Source organism: Podarcis bocagei (genome assembly GCF_964188305.1).
Source record: "Podarcis bocagei genome assembly, chromosome: 6".
Classification (NCBI taxonomy): Eukaryota; Metazoa; Chordata; class Lepidosauria; order Squamata; family Lacertidae; genus Podarcis; species Podarcis bocagei.
Window position 1 is genome coordinate 81,174,046 of NC_138130.1, and position 21,888 is coordinate 81,195,933.

General features: G+C 40.7%; 1 protein-coding gene across 3 annotated transcripts in view; it reads left to right on the forward strand.

Moving 5' to 3' along the window:
• UBL3 (ubiquitin like 3) overlaps positions 1 to 17,978 on the forward strand; it is a 54,474-nt gene extending 36,496 nt beyond the window's left edge. For all 3 annotated transcript variants that reach the window (XM_081198058.1, XM_081198057.1, XM_081198059.1), the window contains 4 exons: positions 5,101 to 5,209; positions 9,182 to 9,268; positions 15,023 to 15,100; positions 15,394 to 17,978. In XM_081198058.1, coding sequence (XP_081054184.1) covers positions 5,101 to 5,209; positions 9,182 to 9,268; positions 15,023 to 15,100; positions 15,394 to 15,446 — 327 coding nt within the window. In that variant the 3' untranslated portion in view covers positions 15,447 to 17,978. The remainder of the gene's footprint in view (positions 1 to 5,100; positions 5,210 to 9,181; positions 9,269 to 15,022; positions 15,101 to 15,393) is intronic.
• The last annotated feature ends 3,910 nt before the right edge of the window (positions 17,979 to 21,888 follow it).

Here is a 21,888-nt window from a genome sequence, read left to right on the forward strand (position 1 = left end):
GCGGGGCATAACAGGAGAGGCGGTCCTGTAGGTCTTTGTGCTATTTGAGGCTGGATAATGTGCTGCAATATATGGAGCAATCTCCCTGGATATGGGCTGCCACAGATTCAAGTTCCAGCTTGACACTGAAGTTCACAACACAGTGTTGTAGCTATTTGGCTAAATTTATGCTTGACCCAAGCTTTTGATTGCATCATTAGAAATGCTGGTTAGTAAAACTCATGTACTGTATATGTATATCCAATGTGGGTATAGTACTCACGTAAGTCAACTTGGTGTTTACCAACCTTTTGTTCTGAGAGAAAGATGGACGTAATGCTCCATGAACAGCTGTGCAAAGCTACGTCAGAGTTCATTAACGCAGAGCTTTGCTCCAGGGAAATGGGCAGCATTAGTACCCTTGATCCTCTATGCTACATGTGGCTGAATGTTTACTATGAGCTATATTTAACGCAACCAACTAATTAAGAAAAAGAGAGCCTTCTTGGCCTGTGTTTCATTCATGCCTGGGTTGCTTACTTCTGCTAGAGCAAACCACCACTACAGACGTTTAAGTTGGGCTTGGAAAATGATTTTTGATACAAAAGATATTTTACTCTCAAGCCTAATCCTACCTCTGTTTTTGTTCAGTGGCTTAATGGTTTGAAATTCCTCAAATTATAACTAATAAATCAGATAAATTATTTGTTATTTTGATTCCCAATAAAAATGAATCCAATATTCCTTGACTTCAAGTAGAAAATTTGTTTTTGCATCTTTCACTATATGCAGTCTGTATAACTTCCACATCACTTTTGTTATCCAGCCAGTATCATTTCGGCTATGCTGATTCAAACAGCATATGAGACTTTGGGTACACCAGACCTTTGAAAAAGCAGATTTCAAATGTGAAGCTTTCTATGAAAAAGCATGATCTCCAGCTTGCCTTCCCACAACCCACCCCATTTAAAATAAAATTAAATGACTGCATGACTATATACATTGGATTTGAACTACCATAGTTTTCTATATGATTTTTGACAAGGAAATACTTACTTAAATATTCCTAGTCCCATTGCCTTGTCTGTCTTCAGCAACAACTTGGCTATATTCATAATTTTAATGATAGGATTCTTCCTGGACATTTCTTCTCCAGCAAAAAGGTTATGTATATCCCTATGTCAGGAGTTATGAAAAACTGGTTTACAAAGTGTCTTGGATTTAAAATGGCTAAAATTGGTTTTACAGAAGATAAAGTGAGTGTAGCATGAAGCTGGACAGCCTGACCTAAAAATGATTGGCTGCTGCTATACCAATGCATTTTCACCAGGGTTAGCTAGTCATGTTTCTAGTCCTTGTTGGCAACATAAGCTCACTTCACATGTAAATACCAGATATTGTAGCCCTTCTTGACCAAGGGGACATTCAGCTTGAAACCAGAACAGAAATAAGAAAGTTATGTGGGCTGAGGAAGTGGGAGAAAGAGGTGGAAAAACATAGTCATAGTAAATAGGGGAGTTCTTGAATCTGCTTTGGATTGCTTCTTCTAGAAGGTGTTGAAAGAGAATTTACTATACAGGCTAAATGAGATTCCTCCCCTCCTTATAAATGTTAATTGAACCTGTTGTGTCTTATTGTTGGTCATTTCCCTTCAAGAGTATTCCCTTTAGTTTCATTAAGTATTTGTGGTTTCCCAGCTTGCCACATTAGTACTAAAAGACGAAATACTTTTAAAGCCCAAGAGGTATGTCATGAAGATATTGCTTTGCTCTTGAGAATTTTAAGCAGAAACAAAAGAATAAATAAATAAAAGCACAGTTCATTGTGATTCTGAAGAAATACAGAAATGGATTGTGAACCACATTAAAACTTACATTTTCTCATGTCCTACTGTTTGCAATTCATATATGTGGGTGTGGGTATGTCCTAAACAGATAATGGTTGTAGTAGGAGGGGGAAATAATTCATGATGACCCATAATTCATGAAGCAGTCCACAGCATTGTTAATCTTGCATGAACTTTACATTCCTTGAGATGTAAGTGTGTGGTCACTAGGGTATTGTTCTGGTTACAACCAACATAAAAACAGATCTTTTCTTTGAAGAATGGAAGTCTCTGACAACCCTCCTTTGTACATCCTTCCAAATAAAAATATGTCTAGCACAGGCTGTTTCAAATTTCACAGTAAAAGCAAATGTCCACCAGGTAATCCATGCCCAACAAGTGTAAAAGGTTTTACTTTTCTTTTTGAAGTTCACAAGTTATATGGTGATAAGTGTCTATTTCTCACCATGTTTCCATGGAGAGCAGTCCAGACTTTCTTATGTTTAGATACCTCTGTCTACACCAGCTTTGCAAGTACCCCTCTCCCACAAAATTACTAGCCTGCCCTTTTCCCCCATGCCAGCTGTGAATTGGCAGAGGAGGGATAGAGCTGCCGCAGTTACATTCCTGGGCTGGGTGAGGCAAGAGGGGGCTTCCCTCTTCTGGCTGCCTGCCTGGTTTCTCTGTTAGGCACATGCAACGGCTCACTCACCTGCTTGGCAACCCTTGTCTCATATGGGTACTAGGCTATAGCTTACATACAAGGCTGATGTACGCCACTAGTTTTCTGACTACATTTCTGGCAAAAAAGCACTGTATTCCAGGTAACAGTGCACAAATGCTTTCCTCCCATAGGTTATCCATGTAGGGGGGGAAATGTGTTTCAGCCCTGAAAGTGCAGTATCTCTTTCTTTTCCTTGTAACTATGATATCTAGGTATTCTGTAGAGCAAAGTTTCTCAAACTTTGGTCACCAGCTGTTTTTGGACTATAATTCCCATCATCCCTGACCACTAGTCCTGCTAGCTAGAAATGATGGGATTTGTAGTCCAACAACAGCTGGAGACCCTGGAGTATTTTCAGTATAAAAAGTGCAATTCATATCAGTGCCCCTAAATGTTTGTAAGTTGTAAACTCTCTGTGTGAGCAAGACCTTAGATTGGGTGTGTGTGCTGTTGCTTTCTGTTTCAAATGCATCAGAAGACTGTATTTGGGGCTGGAAGTAGCTCAGTGATAGAGCAGGCACATGCTCTTAAAGCATCTTCAGGATCAGGTTGCAGGCGGTGATGGGAAAGACGACCGAGATTCTGGGAGTTGCTACAAGTCCATGTAGCCAATGCATTAGGGTATATGAGGGTCTGATTTTTGTTTAAGGCAGCTTCATATGGCCATCAAATCTCTTCTCTTCTTCCCTCTTTTCTCTCTATCTCTGCTGCATAATCTGTCACACAAAGGTTCCAAGGAGGTTTAGTATCCCGAAGAGTCCTTATGCACATGTGGTTTTTTAAAATTATATTTAAAACAGTTACTGTGGGAATGGTAAATATGTTTGCTGCCATTATACTGAAATAATTGCATGATTATTATTTTTTTTATTTACAAATGTTAATGTAGTAATAATCAATGCAATAACCAGTCTGAATGGCTCTACTTCAGAATTGTTCGGTATTTCTGTGATAGCATTCCATTAGACCACAACATACAAACTCATTAACTTTTGTGTGAGTTAGAGCAAGTTACTTGAAGCCACTTGCTGTCAGGATAGTGCAGTCAGCTCTTCCTTGTACCTTCCATGAAAACCAAAAGGGTCAGTGTGGCAGTGTTGATCTGCTCATTATGCATGGAAGCTGCAAGCACAAGATTTGTTTGCACTTCTGAATCACCACTTGTAATCACATATTTCAAAGTTAATTTCAAGGTGGGAATCTGGTCTCTAATGAAATCTGATAGTTCTTGAAAGTTACATGAACAAAGTCAAATAGTAGATTGATTCTTGGATCTGCAAACCCAGTTTTTAATCTAGTGTCTGAAATTGGACCTGAGTAAACAAGCACAAAGTTACTGAGAAATCAGGAGCACGTTTCAGGAAAATGAGACTACAATATTTATAAGTTAAACTGATACAATGAATTAGTTCAAAATACAATTCATATAAGTAACACTGCTGGATTCCAGACAAGCCACGATAAATCTAAGATAAGGAATTATGAAAGTGAGATTCTTCTTAACCACAGTTTGATAATAACTAATAAACCATAGTTATTAACCATAGAATAATTTTTCAAGCTGCTCCAATGTCTTGAGGGGTTATGTGTGTTTGACTGAGAATGGCAGCATGTTAAATATATACAGTATAAATAAAATGGGGGAGGGCAAATAAAACTGGACCTCTTATTTTAGTTTTGAAATATGTCTAGGGCCATGATACTACATTCTCAACATGTTTAAACAGATGTTATTCCTATGCAGAGAAGCAGCTGTTCCCAATAAAGGACTAAATACTTTATTTATATCATATGTTAGGCATATATTTATTGTACAGTATAACCAAAAATAAAACCTCAGTTTTAAAATCCTTTGAAGGAGCTTGTTTACTGCAAGGTATGATGTCTCAGGAAGATCAATATCAAATATCTTGTTTTTTAAAAGCTCTTGCTGTATGAAGCCATCTAATGGCATGCTGTGCCTATGTTGCTAACTCTGCAAAAACGTTACTAATTGTGTTTTTTAAAATTGTACTGGTGCAAATCTCAAAATGCTCTCTAAAAATAACACTTTGTTGTCTGCAAGAAAGAAGACACTAACACAGCGAGATGGTTAGAGTACACAAAATAATAAATTATTTTTTTAAATATTGATTGGCTATTGCCTCAAATCGGGTTCATTTCCCCTTTACATTATATTTATTAATATTCTTGGAGCCAAAACCAGAAGGGGGGTGCTTGCTAAACCCTATTTGCTGGTTTGGTGGTAAAGCAGGGGTGGGGTGAGGCTTTTTCTTATCTCTAAAAAGAGCATGTGCGGGATGGGAATGGAAGTTCCCTCCCATCCCCCATGAAACAATAGTCTTTTTTTAGTCACTTGTCTATATGTAATCCAAGGAGTTTTTACTTGATGTCTTTGCTGTTTTTTCGTACCGCAGCCAAAAAGTGACTGGGTTTATGTTTTCTATGTGACATTTGTTTTTCTTTTATTTGGCTACTGGCCTAAAATAATGACAGTTTTATCCACATTAATCATAAAAATTCAGTTCTGTAATTTTGACATTCCTTCCTAATTATTTGCTTTCTCTTGCAGATAAATTTGCGCCTCATTTTGGTAAGCGGGAAAACGAAAGAATTCTTGTTTTCACCCAATGACTCAGCAGCAGACATTGCAAAGCATGTATATGATAACTGGCCAATGGGTAAGTATTAAAGACGAGTTTCTCCCACACCTTGTATTCAGATGGGATCAGCCCTGTGCAAAGCCCGGGGCAGGAGTCTTGTTAGAATAAAGTTATAAACTCAAACAGTCTAAGTCCAGCAGGCTCGTGACAGAGCCCCCCGCCTGCTTAGCCCTCTGAGGCCTGGGGCAAGTGAACCCGGCTTCCCCCCTCTACATGGGCCTGGCTGGGACTCTACATGGGATGGTGGTGGTAAAGAATATCTTTATTTTCTGATGCAGAATATCACTGAATATTACTGGGCTGGTAATAGCTCAAAGGGTGAAACCAAAAGTGCCACACTCTTGTATTTGATGTGCTTACGGACTTCTATGCTTTTATATGTATATTTGTACATTACTTAGACCAATGGTTTCTAACACACCCACCCTGGATCACTTGAATATTGCTGCGGGTCTTGATGGGCCATTTAATTTTTTTCCTGCCTGTTGTAGCAATTTTAATGAGCTATGCTAGAGTCTATATGATTTTAATTGCATTTTTGTTGCTTCTTATATTTCTTTATATTGTACTTTACAATATTACAATTTGAATTCTATGGAAGAGTTCACAGGCATGCCACAGACCAGTATGAGAAACGCCCCCCCCCCCCAGCTTAGACATTTTCTAATATGAAGCAGTCTAGATTACTCCCCCACAACCCCTCCCAATATCCTTTTTAAAAGCTTCAATTTTCTAATGGAGCTAAATGTTTGGCAAATGTGCATTTTGAAATCTCAGCTTGGAGTAAAAATGTTACTTGGAAACTGCAAATTTGATCCTTTAAGGAGAGTGCAGCCCCTTTCAGAACAGGCTGAACTGCTGCCACCTTTGTCAGATGAATAGCCTACCAAAAGCTCCTTTGTCTTATCTGGACTGAACTTCAGTTTATTAGATGTCATTCTTTCCATGGCTGACCTTGAGCCCCTTCTTGTTCAGCCAGTCTGCCTCACATGACTTTGATAAAAGGGAGATGGAACTGGTGTCACTGGGTTTATTTATTTTTATTTTTTCATTATTTAATTTAAAATATTTATTTATGCTTGGGCAAGATTTTTGAAAAGAAGCATCAGGTCAGGGTACAAATGTCTAGCATACAGATAGAAATGCAGAATTTATCAAGGTGTTCTTGTCTGGAGCAGCAAGGCAAGAAACTTGATGAGAGGTTATCACCGACAAGAAAACAAAAGATCTAGGGAGCCGGTCAGAAAGGGATGCCCCAATTTGAATGGAGATACAAAAAAATGATAAAAGATACGAGGATAAAGAAGCAACTAAGAAATGAGAGAGAGAAAGAGAAAGAGAAGGTGGGAAGACCTGGGATGGAGGAACAAGAATGACTAAGCAAGTGCAGGAAGGAAAGGGGCAGGAGGAACAACTGAACCCCATCCTCAATTTTTTGAGAACAAGTGAAATACTACAAGGCTGGAGGCAGGCAAATGTCTGTGTCTCCAAAAAGAATGCCTAGGCAACTGGTTATTGGTCAGCTTGACATCAGTACCTAGAAAGGTTCTAGAACAGATTATTAAGCTGTCAGTCAGTGTGCATTTGGGGGTGGGTGGAAGCTGTGATTGCAAAAAGTCCTTACAAAAAGTCCTGCCAGGCTAACCTTATCTCCATCTTTGATAGAGAGAGTTAACTTGCTTGGTTGATCATGGGCATGCTGTGGATGTAGTATATTTGGATTTCAGCAAGCCTTTTGATAAAGTCCCCCATGATATTCTTGTTGGTGAGCTTAGACAGTGCTGCTGTTTGAAAGAAATGTGGCTGCTGGTTGGGTCAAACCCACCCAGAGAGTGCTCCTCAACACTTTCTTGTCAACCCTGGAGCAAAGTGACAAGTGGGGTCCTGCACGATTCTTTACTAGGCCTGCTTCTAACACCTTTGTAAATAAAAGTGCAGAGGAGATGTTAACCAAATGTGTAGAATGACACCAAACTGGGTGGGTAGCTAACACCATAGACAGAAACAAGTACAGTATCTACAAATGTTTAGGTATGTGGTTTCAACATACTTGATGTGGTTCCCATTTTTGTAAATTCAGTGTTATTTTGGGAGTTTATATGTGGATTATGCAGCTGAATATTTGTGTAATAAATCTCACACTGTCTAATAAAACAAGTAGGACTGGGTTACATTACTGAGCTATTGATTAATTGTTCTCAGTAAGCTTTGGGTAGCAACTAGGTTTTATATTTTCAAAAACTCAGGTCTCAACCATGGTACATTTCTTTATGCCAGAGAGGTCCCGGGTGCAGCCTGAAATCTGCATGGTACCTACTAGAGCAGCCTTTGCCAACCTGGTGCCCTCCAGATGATTGGAACTTACAACTCTCATCAGCTCTCACCAGCATGACCAATAGTTGGGGGTGATGAGAGTTGTAGTAGTCCAAATATTCTGGAGGGCACAACCCTCAAGCGATTCCATCAACAGTGTCGCCAAAAAAAATTACGCATCACTTGGGAAGACAGGTGAACTAATGCCAGTGTACTGCAAGAAGCAAAGATCACCAATGTCAAAGCAATGATTCTTCAACATCAACTTAGTTTGGATTGGTCATGTTGTTTGGATGCCTGATTATTGTCTTCCAAAGCAATTACTCTATTCCGAACTTAAAAATGGAAAACATAATGCTGGTGGTAAACAAAAGAGGTTTAAAGACTCTCAAGGCAAATATTTAAAAAGTAGTATAAACAATGACAATTGGGAGACACTGGCCTGTGAGCGCTCCAATTGGAGAACAGTCTTTACCAAAGATGTCATGGACTTTGAAGACACTCGAACTCAGAAAGAAAGGGAGAAACGTGCTAAGAGGAAGGCACGTTTGGCAAACCCTCACCATGACCAGGGACACGGGTGGCACTGTGGGTTAAACCACAGAGCCTAGGACTTGCCAATCAGAAGGTCAGCAGTTCGAATCCCTGCCTAGCAGGGTCAGCAGAAGGTCTTGCCAATCAGAAGGTCAGCAGTTCGAATCCCAACCTAGCAGTTCGAAAGCACATCAAAGTGCAAGTAGATAAATAGGTAAGGTGGGAAGGTAAACGATGTTTCTGTGCGCTGCTCTGGTTTCGCCAGAAGCAGCTTAGTCATGCTGGCCACATGACCTGGAAACTGTACGCTGGCTCCCTCGTCCAATAAAGCGAGATGAGCGCCGCAACCCGAGTCGGCCACGACTGGACCTAATGGTCAGGGGTCCCTTTACTTTTACACCATGACCAACTCCCACCTGGAAACCTATGTCCCCACTGTGGAATTACATGTGGATCCATAATTGGCCTTCACAGTCACGGACATACTGTTAAGACCGGAAGACAATATTACTTGGCTATGAGTGGTCTCCAAAGAAGAAGAAAGAAGAACGTGGGAAGCAGCACTTGTGGTTTGTTTCTTCCCTGACATCCCGAAGGAAAGAGCAAAGCACTTAACTTAAAACAATTGCTTGCTTTTACCTATGGTTTAAATGTGACGTATGCCTTGGTGACTAAATACAGGCTCCATGGCTCCATCAACCAGCTTTCCACCTCTCCCACTTTTGTTTAACCTCCAACAAGATGAAGCATACTGGAGAACTTGAGAGCTTACTCACTGTTTTGTGACAGTTTGGTTGACCTAATAAAGGTATTGCCTTGCTGTGGTTCTGGATTCCCCCCCCCCCCTGTAATATTAGTTTGTTACTATTACAGTAATTAAATCTGTAAATGGAATTGCTGTTGTTAGCTGATATTGGCTGAAGTGCCTGCCTTATCTATTCATTTTCCAACTGGTCCCACTGCCTCTTTGTAGAATTGAAGGGAAATCTTGCCTGCTTTATAGCAAGGAATAAAAGCTCTTATACTTGTAATTATGTTTATGCAGTGTGTTGTATAGTCTAATAAGGCAGGGTATAAATGGAGACTTAAAAAACAAACAAGACAGTGAATGCACTTGACAGATCTTTTTGCTACTTTTTTCAGACTGGGAAGAAGAGCAAGTAAGCAGTCCAAATATTCTGCGACTTATTTATCAAGGACGGTTTCTTCATGGCAACGTGACATTAGGAGGTAATGAAATAAATTCAGTCGGAGCCAGTGGTTCTGTGGGTGATCTTTGTCTGATTTATAAAATGCAAGAAATGGACTTCCTAGCATAGTAAGTGAAGCAAGGAAGCCTGTGACAGGAACATAGATACCTGGGGGAACACATGGCGCAGCCTTTCTCCACCTTAAGAAAGACAACGCAAGGTGGAAGCAAAGATGTCCAGTCTTAGGAACTTGTGACATTGGCTTCTAAAAAGACCATCAGATGGCCCAAGAGGAGGACCCTTAACACTCTACATTTCATACCATATATTAGGTCCATTGTTTTAAAATGGCATTGGGTTTCTTGGCAGAAAGGCAATATATAAATACAATACAAAAATAAAAGTTTGTTCTTAGTAAACAGACGGCATGATCCCCAGTTAGAGCACTTTGGGTGTTGTTGGTTTTTACTTGGGGAATTCAGCAAAGGCTCTTATTAAAATCAGTGGTACTTAATAAGATCTCAGCTTTGAGCACAATCCCACCAATGTTTTTAATTAAAGTTGCAATTATGTGTTCCATTACACATGCAATTGAGTACTAGGCTGTAACTCTTTAAAATTCAAAGGTTCAATATATTTAAAGGGGTTATCATTCAGTGGTCTGCAGCGTATCACATTTTAAATTTCTCTTCAGGTATTACTGCAGTAAATATCATCTTGGAAATGATGGTACTAATTACCAGTAGTTAATAGCAGTCCTCTCTTAATTGGAAAAGTGATTTGATTTCAGTCTTCATATGCCTCCTGTACTGCATACAGTCCTTAGAATCTGTATTCTAAATATTATGCGAATTGCATAACAGTGACCTAAATCTTAGCACTGTGGCTGGGCAGATTGAGAACTGGAATAAGGGGAAGCTTTCTTGCTGTGTCTAGCATAGCCATGAGGTTCCAAATGATTAGTTATAAAAGACTGGAATCACTTGGAGTAGAAAAGCAGTTCAATTGTGCCCCCTTGTGGCATTCACTTCTACCTGGTTTTTACTGTATAGTGAACTGCACTCATTGTCAACTTTTTGAATACTGAGTTTCACTGCAGTATTCATATTCATGATAAAATTTCAGATGGAATATAAATTGAACTTGGGTGTGAGTGTGCATACTTGGAAGTTTGCACGCATGTACACTAGAAACAATTGTTCTGGCTTGCTGAGATTAGCTTTCCTAGCAGGTCAAATCTCCAACTAACCAGTTTGACTGTATGCCAATTTGCATTATTGGTTAATTTCAAATGTGTGACTGCAAGTATCCCAAAATAGTAAGCACAAAGTGGTTGGCCAGGATTATTCAGCACTGAAGAAAAAAGGCTTGTCAGATGGTTTCTCTTATCCTTAAAAGGGGTCTGGCAAATCATAAAGATTTATTTAAACCGCTCACACTCCTTCAGATGAACTTTCTCATTGTCTGTCTTTGCATCTAGCTCAGACAGTAGAGCATGAGACCCTTAGTCTCAGGGTCGTGGGTTCAAGCCCAAATGTTGAACAAAAAGATCACTGCATTATAGAGGGTTGGAATAGATGACACTCTGGGTTCCTTTCCAACTTTGTGATTTTATGATTCTGAAGGGGCTTGAAGAACTCAGAGAAGCTATGAACTATGCCGAGCAGGGCACCCAAGATGAACAGGTCATAGTAGAGAGTTTTGACCAAACGTGATCCACCTGGAGTAGGAACCGGCAAGCCACTCCAGTATCTCTGCCAAGAAAACTCCATGGACAAAGACAACAGGCATATAAAAGTTATGACGCTGGAAGATGAGCCCCTCAGGTCGGAAGGTGTCCAACATGCTACTGGGGAAGAGCGGAGGACAAGTACAAGTAGATCCAGAGCTGATGAAGCGGCTGGGCCAAAGCCGAAAGGACGCTCAGTTGTGGATATGCATGGAAGCGAAAGGAAAGTCCAATGCTGTAAAGAAAAATATTGCATAGGAACCTGGAATGTAAGAACCATGAACCTGGGTAAGTTGGATGTGGTCAAAAATGAGATGGCAAGAATAAATATTGACATCCTGGGCATCAGTGAGCTAAAATGGACGGGAATGGGCGAATTCAGTTCGGATGACTATCATATCTACTACTGTGGGCAAGAAACCCGTAAAAGAAATGGAGTGGCCCTCATAGCCAACAAAAGAGTGGCGAAAGCTGTACTGGGATGCAGTCTCAAAAATGATAGAATGATCTCGATACGAATCCAAGGCAGACCTTTTAACATCACAGTAATCCAAGTTTATGCACCAACTACTGGTGCTGAAGAAACTGAAATTGACCAATTCTATGAAGACTTACAAGACCTTATAGAAGTGACACCAAAGAAGGATGTTCTGCTCATTATAGGGGATTGGAATGCTAAAGTAGGGAATCAAGAGATAAAAGGAACATCTGGCAAGTTTGGCCTTGGAGATCAAAACGAAGCAGGGCAAAGGCTAATAGAGTTCTGTCAAGAGAACAAGCTGGTCATCACAAACACGCTTTTCCAACAACACAAGAGACGGCTCTACACATGGACATCCCCAGATGGGCAACATCGAAATCAGATTGATTATATTCTCTGCAGCCAAAGATGGAGAAGCTCTATACAGTCAGCAAAAACAAGACCTGGAGCTGACTGTGGCTCAGATCATCAGCTTCTTATAGCAAAATTCAAGCTTAAACTGAAGAAAGTAGGAAAAACCACTGGACAGGTAAGATACAATCTAAACCAAATCCCTTATGTATACACAGTGGAAGTGAGGAACAGGTTTAAGGATTTAGATTTGCTGGACAGAGTGCCTGAAGAACTATGGGTGGAGGCTCGCAACATTATACAGGAGGCAGCAACTAAAACCATCCCAATGAAAAAGAAATGCAAGAAAGCAAAGTGGCTGTCCAAGGAGGCCTTACAAATAGCGGGGGAGAGAAGGCAAGCAAAATGCGAGGGAGATAGTGAAAGATACAGGAAATTGAATGCAGATTTCCAAAGAATAGCAAGGAGAGACAAGAAGGCCTTCTTAAACGAGCAATGCAAAGAAATAGAGGAAAGCAACAGAATGGGAAGAACCAGAGATCTGTACAAGAAAATCGGAAATATGAAAGGAACATTTCGTACAAAGATTACCATAATAAAGGACAAAAGTGGTAAAGACCTAACTGAAGCAGAAGACATCAAGAAGAGGTGGCAAGAATACACAGAGGAATTATACCAGAAAGATATGGATGTCTCGTACACCCCAGGTAGTGTGGTTGCTGACCTTGAGCCAGACATCCTGGAGAGTGAAGTCAAATGGGCCTTAGAAAGCACTGCAAATAACAAGGCCAGTGGAAGTGATGGTATTCCAGCTGAACTGTTTAACATTTTAAAAGATGATGCTGTTAAGGTGCTACACTCAATATGCTAGCAAGTTTGGAAAACTCAGCAGTGGCCAGAGGATTGGAGAAGATCAGTCTACATCCCAATCCCAAAGAAAGGCAGTGCCAAAGAATGCTCCAACTACCGCACAATTTCACTCATTTCACATGCTAGCAAGGTTATGCTTAAAATTCTACAAGGAAGGCTCAAGCAGTATGTGGACCGAGAACTCCCAGAAGTGCAAGCTGGATTTAGAAGAGGCAGAGGAACCAGAGACCAAATTGCAAACATGCGCTGGATTATGGAGAAAGCTAGAGAGTTCCAGAAAGACATCTACTTCTGCTTCATTGACTATGCAAAAGCCTTTGACTGTGTTGACCACAGCAAACTATGGCAAGCTCTTAAAGAAATGGGAGTGCCTGATCACCTCATCTGTCTCCTGAGAAATCTCTATGTGGGACAAGAAGCTACAGTTAGAACTGGATATGGAACAACTGATTGGTTCCAAATTGGGAAAGGAGTACGGCAAGGCTGTATATTGTCTCCCTGCTTATTTAACTTATATGCAGAATTCATCATGCGAAAGGCTGGGCTGGATGAATCCCAAGCCGGAATTAAGATTGCCGGAAGAAATATCAACAACCTCAGATATGCAGATGACACAACCTTGATGGCAGAAAGTGAAGAGGAATTAAAGAACCTTTTAATGAGGGTGAAAGAGGAGAGTGCAAAATATGGTCTGAAGCTCAACATCAAAAAAACGAAGATCATGGCCACTGGGCCCATCACCTCCTGGCAAATAGAAGGGGAAGAAATGGAGGCAGTGAGAGATTTTACTTTCTTGGGCTCCATGATCAGTGCAGATGGTGACAGCAGTCACGAAATTAAAAGACGCCTGCTCCTTGGGAGAAAGGCGATGGCAAACCTAGACAACATCTTAAAAAGCAGAGACATCACCTTGCCAACAAAGGTCCGTATAGTAAAAGCCATGGTTTTCCCAGTAGTGATGTATGGAAGTGAGAGCTGGACCATAAAGAAGGCTGATCGCCGAAGAATTGATGCTTTTGAATTATGGTGCTGGAGGAGACTCTTGAGAGTCCCATGGACTGCAAGGAGATCAAACCTCTCCATTATGAAGGAAATCAGCCCTGAGCGCTCACTGGAAGGACAGATCGTGAAGCTGAGGCTCCAATACTTTGGCCACCTCATGAGAAGAGAAGACTCCCTGGAAAAGACCCTGATGTTGGGAAAGATGGAGGGCACAAGGAGAAGGGGACGACAGAGAATGAGATGGTTGGAATGGTGTTCTTGAAGCTACCAGCATGAGTTTGATCAAACTGCGGGAGGCAGTGGAGGACAGGAGTGCCTGGCGTGCTCTGGTCCATGGGGTCACGAAGAGTCGGACACGACTAAACGACTAAACAACAACAACAACAGTGGTACCTCGCAAGACGAATGCCTCGCAAGACAAAAAACTCGCTAGACGAAAGGTTTGTTCGTCCGCGATTTGCCTCGCAAGACGAATTTCCCTATGGGCTTGCTTCGCAAGACGAAAACGTCTTGCGACTTTGTTAAGCCGTTTAAACCGTGCTTCGCAAGACGGAAAATTCGCTAGACGGCAAAAATTGCGGAACGAATTAATTTCGTCTTGCGGGGCACCACTGTATCAAGTAAGCATGAAGAATTTCTGCTGGAGCAGGGAACTTCAGGGGAAGTGTGCTGAAGTTGTACTGAAATCTGTGACGGTATATACAAATCTGCTAGATTTTACTTGAGCATTTCATGCTTTCTCTGAATTTTAGCCAGGAATTTTATACACATTTCTGTGGTGTTGCAGCCTTCTGTTTTTAAACTAAACATGCATTTTAGTACATATAAATACGTTGATGGTGTTATGGTATAAGTCAAGGAGAATTTAAAACCAGCTGTGTTATCCCGGTTCCATCTCATCCTACTTCCAAGGAACTCGAGGTTGCATGTAAGGTTCTCTCCCTTGTAAGGTAGGCTAGGCTGAGGTAGGAGTCACCTAGTTAGCTTCGTGACTGAGTGGATTTTTAAACCCAAGTTTCCCTGTCCCTAGGCTGACAAATAATTGGTTTAAGAAACATGGCTTTCTTTATTATCAGAAACAAGCCAAAGAAATACTTAAATTTAGGTTTGTATTGACTGTTTCAAATATTGGGGCAACAAAGGACTGGGAACAATATTTTATTCTCCCTTTCTGCAACTTATATTTGTAAGCTGCTGTTCTGAGAGGTCCAGCTGAAGAGTGACTAATTAAAGTGACAAGAAATAAATCAAATGGTGAAAGCTTGCACTTTTGGAAAATAAGCAGTTTGGATATTGTATATTGCTGTATCTATAGAGATGAAGAAGAGTATTAACAAATAATTCTCTCTCCCCACACACAGCATTAAAACTTCCTTTTGGCAAGACGACAGTGATGCATTTGGTGGCTAGAGAGACGTTGCCAGAGCCAAACTCTCAAGGTAAGCTGATGCTTCTAACTTGGACTCAATGGACACATATTCAAAGTATCTGCACTTTGGTTGCAGTCTCATCGTGACTTATTAAAATGTTGTGCTGAGGAGATATCTAAAGGTTTTTGTGTGGTTCTTAGAACACGTGAATTTATATTTACACTTGAAAATGTAACTTCCCTTTTAAGGGCATGTGACCAAAGCTCGTAATGCTCATTCAGAATTATTCTGCTCCTTTGTGTTGCACACAGAGAGTAATATTTTGCACCAATTATCTTGAAAACATTTTCTCTGTTCTGCAGGTCAGAGGAATCGTGAAAAAACTGGAGAGAGCAATTGCTGTGTGATCCTGTAAAAGCTCTGCTGTATCTACTACTTGTGATGTATAATAGTTTCCGTCTTTCATGCCGCTGGACTAGAGGAGACCAACATTGCTTCAAACACCCTTAGGACAAGCCTGTCTGAATCCATTGAACTGAAATATTACATGAACGCTGTCACTTTTTTTTTCTAGAACAATGAACACTTTTTTATTTCTACGTTTTAGGTTGCTGAACAAGCTTATTAATGCATCACTTCTCCACTTCTCCAATGCATTCTCTCTCCAAGAAAAGGTTAACTATTCTCAACAGGAATCATATTGCTGCCATAAGATCATCCTTAACCTGAACTTTAACCAATCAAGATTTCTAGATGCAATTTGCACTAAAAATGGTTGACGATATATAGACCTCATCATCAAAAGCTCTTAAGTATTTCAAACACAGAGAAATGAATCAGCACTGGAAAATACTATCAGCAGTCTTATTCTTTAAATTCAGTAATGGCCAACTGAAAGGGGGGGGGGGAATAACTACTAAGTAAGTAAATTCTACCTAAGTCAACCTTGGTGGCCAAACTGGCACAAAATACTAACTAAAATTGTCTGACTATAGACATATATATATATATTCACTGCAACAAACTATGTGCCTGTAATTTTAAAGCACTCTGTAGAGGGCTGTTGAAACTGATTTTTTTCATTGATATGCACTCTTCTCGTACATTAGTTGAGTGCTTGTTCAGACAGCACAAATAAGTGCAGAGAGTGCATTTCCTAGCCTTAATATGGGAGGGGCAATTTCCTGTAGTTCATAGGCTTTTATTAATGTGCATAAATATTAGAAGACCTCATTTACTAATCAATTTTATGTCTTTGAATATCAGCAATTGATGTTTTTCAATCATTCTTATTCATCCGTACCTTAGTGTCCAGTGTCATGCTTACTCATTAGTGACTTCAAACAAATAATTAAAAGGAAAAAAGGAAAAAAGAAAAGAAAAACCTCTGCCATATGATGAGATTTTGTTTGTTTATTTTATGTGCATTTGGTGTTAGTGCTTGCAATTGTATTGGAAATCAAAAACTGGTTTTTAAAGCATACATATTTAGAAAGGATGCCATTCGTTTTCTTCATATAATTTAAAAATTGATATGCTAAAAAAAATTGCACAGCACTAAAGCATGAGTTAGTTTCATCTAAACCTGTAAAAAAATATAAAAGATTTTATATTTTTCCGCTAGGGAGAAATTCTTCCTAGTTGAAATTACAAATGTGTAGAATATATTTAATAAAAATCTTATAAAAACATAACTATAGAACTTAAATATAGATTGGAGTGTAGAATAATACAACAATAATCCATATAAATAGCTCTAGGCTTTTAAGAAAAAAATGCAGGTTGACATTTGTGTTCTGTACTTGAGTCCATGGCCCTTACAAACGTTCTGTGTTTTCTGAATGATCAACTTCATTTAAATGTAATCAGGTTATTTTATTCAATGTTATTGCTTTGACAAAATGCTTTATATGCAGTAGGCCTACAAAGATATTGTTCCTAATGATCAAAATTAAATTTGTATAGAGCAGAGTTTTAAAACAAATTGTAAATAGCACTAAACATTTTCTTTCTGCAACCTGTACTGATAGATTCTTCTCTAAACTAAATAAAAGAAGAATATTGTAGTGCACTTGGTTGTGATTTGAAAGCTATGACCTGATCTGTATTGGGCATCAGTGTTTTAAAGTCATGAAGAACATGTACAATGGAAATATCCCTTCCTGATTTTCTTTTTAAATTAATACTTGGGTTGAAATCCGAGGAAGATTGTAAACTTGCTTCAGAACTGGGATGGAGGCATTTTGGATATGCTTGGCCTCAACTGTGAAGGGCTTAATAAATCCACAAACTCGAGTTTACCCACCCCTGGAGTCAATGAATTGATTGGGTAACCAATGCTAATATTTAAAACACCGTTAGAACTTAACTTATGAAACTGCAGGAGCATGAGAAATCTTAGTATTTTAGCATTCAAAAACTTAACGGTTAATTAAAAAAATGTGTACATTCAGCTATTGGCAACACTGATCGCTAAAAGCTTCTTTAGAGACCCCCTTGCCATTTCTGTTTCAAAAATAGCCACAGTTTACTCCCAAAGCTTTTATTTTGAAGAGACTGTTAGCAATGCAACCTCATCTTATCCAATGCCTTTAGTTTGGTCCCAGCATCATAAGCAGCAACTCAGTTGGGTGCTATCTACACTTGCTCAGTTTCACATTAATTGTTCCTGAAAACTCTGGCAGTACACTTCATTTTTAGAATGACTTCAAATTGAGTTCTGTGGATTTATTTGAAGCTGTCAGGAAAGAAGGCCACATAGGAGTAGTAGAGATCCAAACACGTAAAATAAATGCACATAATCTAACAAGTTGGTGAGAAAATTTTGCAGCAGCTATTGGATAGAATACTGGTCTTTACAAGTTTACAAAATGATGTGTTAAAGTGGAAATGAGGCCTGTTTTCCCTCTAGGACTACTGACTGATTAAAGAACATTTAGCTGATTCATTATCTGTCGTTAATTGGGTCTTTACACTTGCATGCTGCATTTTTGAGAAACTGAACTCAGAGAGAATTGAATAAAGAAGCTATCAACTGTTGGGGGGGGGGAATAAACACCTTATCATTTCCTACTCTACTACCACCAGAGCCAAAATAGTCTCAAAAATATACAGCAGACCTTCCTCTAATGTCTATCAATTAGTTTTGCTTGCTTTGTTTAATCAACCTTTGGTTGATAAACAGCAAGGGCAAACTTCAGTTGGAAGGACAGAAAGAAGGGTATATTGTATATTTTTGAGGCTGTGATCTGCAGCCCTTCACTTCCCTCCCATCCCTAATAGAAACTATTAAAACCTCAAACCAAGGGATATCTGCATGTCAAGTTAAAGGTAAAGGTACCCCTGCCCGTACGGGCCAGTCTTGACAGACTCTAGGGTTGTCTGCTCATCTCACTCTAGAGCCGGGAGCCGGCGCCGTCCGCAGACACTTCTGGGTCACGTGGCCAGTGTGACATCGCTGCTCTGGCAAGCCGGCACCAGAGCAGCACACGGAAACGCCGTTTACCTTCCCGCTAGAAAGCGGTACCTATTTATCTACTTGCACTTAGGGGTGCTTTCGAACTGCTAGGTGGGCAGGAGCTGGGACCGAAGACGGGAGCTCACCCCGCCGCAGGGATTCGAACCGCCAACCATGCGATTGACAAGCCCTAGGCACTGAGGTTTTACCCACAGCGCCACCCGCGTCCCGCATGTCAAGTTACACCTTTTCAATTAAAGCTATAGCACTGGGAATTTTTTTGCCAGCAATGAACTGTGGGAGGGGGACATCTCTGGCCTGATTGTGAATTCCTGAAATCTGGTACAGGTGTTGGAAGGAGACCAGCTGCCTTTGACAAAGAGTTGTGCTTTGGGTCTACTCTTTCTCTGTGACAGGCATGGCCAAACTTGGCCCTCCAGCTGTTTTGGGGCTACAACTCCCATCATCCCTAGCTAACAGGACCAGTGGTCAGGGATGATGGGAACTGTAGTCCCAAAACAGCTGGAGGGCCAAGTTTGTCCATGTCTGCTCTACAATCAGTACATCAGTACTCCAAAAAGTTGAGTGGGGTCATAGGAATGCTGCACATTGTGTGTTACCGGGCTGCTTGGAGGTGAGTAGGTAGAATGGTCTATTTCCAGTAGTCTTTTGTGCTCGCTTCGGCAGCACATATACTAAAAATATTTCCAGTAGTCTTTTATTTCCAGTAAGCTACCAACCTCACTAATTGTTGGAAACTGAAGACCACTAATTTACCATCACCTACCCTTCCCCTATTAATCCTCCTCCTTCCCCAGGTTTGCCACATGTGCCTTATAAGGACTACAGCTTCTGACATGGTCCTTGGCACATGAGCTGGGAGCAACCTCATACCTACTTAGTCTGCTATGTTTGTTTGATGGGAGGGTTTGGCAGGCCCATGCTCCAAGTAAGTTTCTTCTTGAGTAAGGCAATACTTATGAAACAGTCTCATATGAAACCAAACCATTGGTTCATCTAGCAACAGCTCTCCAGGCTTTTAACCAGAGTTTTTCTCAGCCCTACCTGGAGATGTCAGAGACTGAGGACTACTGTACCTGTATGGAAAGCAGGACACTGAGTCACACAGACACCATCCTAATCCATAGGGGTCATTGAAAGAATATTGCTGATGCTTAAGGTGCTGGATGGAGAAATGTTCAAACTATCGATGACTTGATAAGTGCCCTCAAACCTCAGAATAATGAGATGGTAATATGTACCCAGACAAGCTGGAACCAGGGGAGGGATGGGCAGTCATTCACTTGGCAATAAGTATCGGCAGTAGCTAATCTTGGACAAGCTGAATTGCACCATGAAGTGTCAATTGGGGATGTACCAACTCTCCATTTGTAGCATTTGGCTGACAAACAGGAAATGGGATTGAGGCAAAGCAGAGAGCAAAGCCAACATAAAGCAATAAAAGAGAGGCATGTGCATTGTGCTTGCTTATTTTTTCTGAAGCAGGGATGTTAGGAATGCTATCCAATGCCGCTAGCTAATTGGCTGGAGGAGGCCCGTTGAGAGCCTCTTACAAATAATCCATGTGATGCTTCGGATTCTGCGACTTACATTCCTCCTCTCTTCTGTAGGATAGGCCCTGTATTACCATCTTTTTTGCAAATAGGGAACTGAGGCCGGCAGATGGTGACTTATCTTGTTGAAGGTAATGCAAGTGTTCTGGTTCCAAGATTTTTAATCCAAGGCCAGCTCAAGCCATTTTGCTGCCTGAAACAAGCCAGGACTCCTGCCACTGCAGCACTGGTGGTTGCAGCTTACTCTGTCTCAGAGAAACCATTGCAAGTTGAGCAACATTTCACCTAAGTGCCTAGTGAGGCAGCTGCTGGTAGTTAAGTGCTCAAGTGCCATGGCAGTGGCTGGCAAGGGGGCACATTTGTTTGAGCACATTTGCCTTTCTGCTGCGCTTTTCAATCTGCTGCTTGAGACGTAGCTCATGGTAGGACCGACCTTTATAAGCACAAAAGAACCCTCCAGATTCGACCAAGGACCTGTGTAATTCAGTACCCTGCTTCCGATAATGGCCAACATGATGCCTTTGGGAAGTCCGCAAGGAGGGCATAAAAACAACAGCCCTCTCCTCCCCCTGCTGTTTCCTAGAGGTAGCATGTGGCCATTATGACTTGAGGTCTTTGATAATCATATATTTCATTAATTTGTCTAATCCAGTTTAAAAACTGAGTTAATAGCCAACACCACATCTTGTAGCAGGGCATTCCACAGGCTCACTATGCAAGTGGTACCACACACAAGAAAACATAGCCCAAATGAGATATATCATTAAATCTGTGTCTGCATGCACACAACAAAAAATCTGGTGATGTGTGTGTGAAAGAGAGGTCGGGAGTCCATCAGCTGTGTGTACCCTGAACACCGAGGAGATTTTGGTCATGATCTCACAGTTCCAAAACGAATCGTGCCATGAAAAAAACATCTCAAGGCAGATCAAGGAGACCCACCCCCACCACTTCCAAGTCACTCTATGGCCTCCTTTTCCAAAAAGTAAAAAACACAACTATTTTTCTTTCTTTTATGAGAAATGGATTTTTTCCAATTGTATCATCATGACCACTGACCCTGTCCCATGGGGCTCCTGCCGTTTTGCAGCAGAGAATCAATGGGGCTCCAGGAATGAGTCCATAATGTACGTCTAATGAGGCCATTCTCTATAAGACTTGCTGGTTTAATGCAATCAAGTCCCACAGTTGCTGCTGTATTACAGAGGGAGAGAACCGGCTTTTATCTGCCAAAGTAGTTTAGGCACACCATGAACTATCCAGCATGAAACCTAATATACACATTACTAAAAAGAAAACTGTTGTATTGTAATCAGGCAAAGAACAGCATGACCATTCAACATATTTTGAACGTAATGGGAGGAAACTGAGCCCTGGAAACGTTAAGTCAACAAAAAGTCTTCGCGGTCTTCTCAATCACTTGGTGTACGAAATGCAAATCTGGAGTAAGAACGATCCAAAACCAGCAGGATTTTGTTCTTTTGGAAACTAAAAGTTTGCAAAACTCCATGTTGTGAAGCCATTCTTATTGCAAGAGATGGAATATTCCAGCTGAAGACATTTTCCTGGCCATCATCAATCACACCTTTGTAAACCTAAGGACTGGCTGGTATAAAATCCCCTATGTGGGGCCTGGCTTTGAAGATGCTTTCGAAAGTTCAGCAATGCAGAATGCCATTCCCTGTCTCCTGGTTGGAATAAAGAGGTGGGAACATGTCCAAGGTATTTGGAGGCAGCTGCTTCCTTTGTATTTGGAAACTACCTGGAGGGTGGGAAATGCTCTCCAAAATCCCCCCTGTGGAAGATGATTAATTTTCATGGCAGAC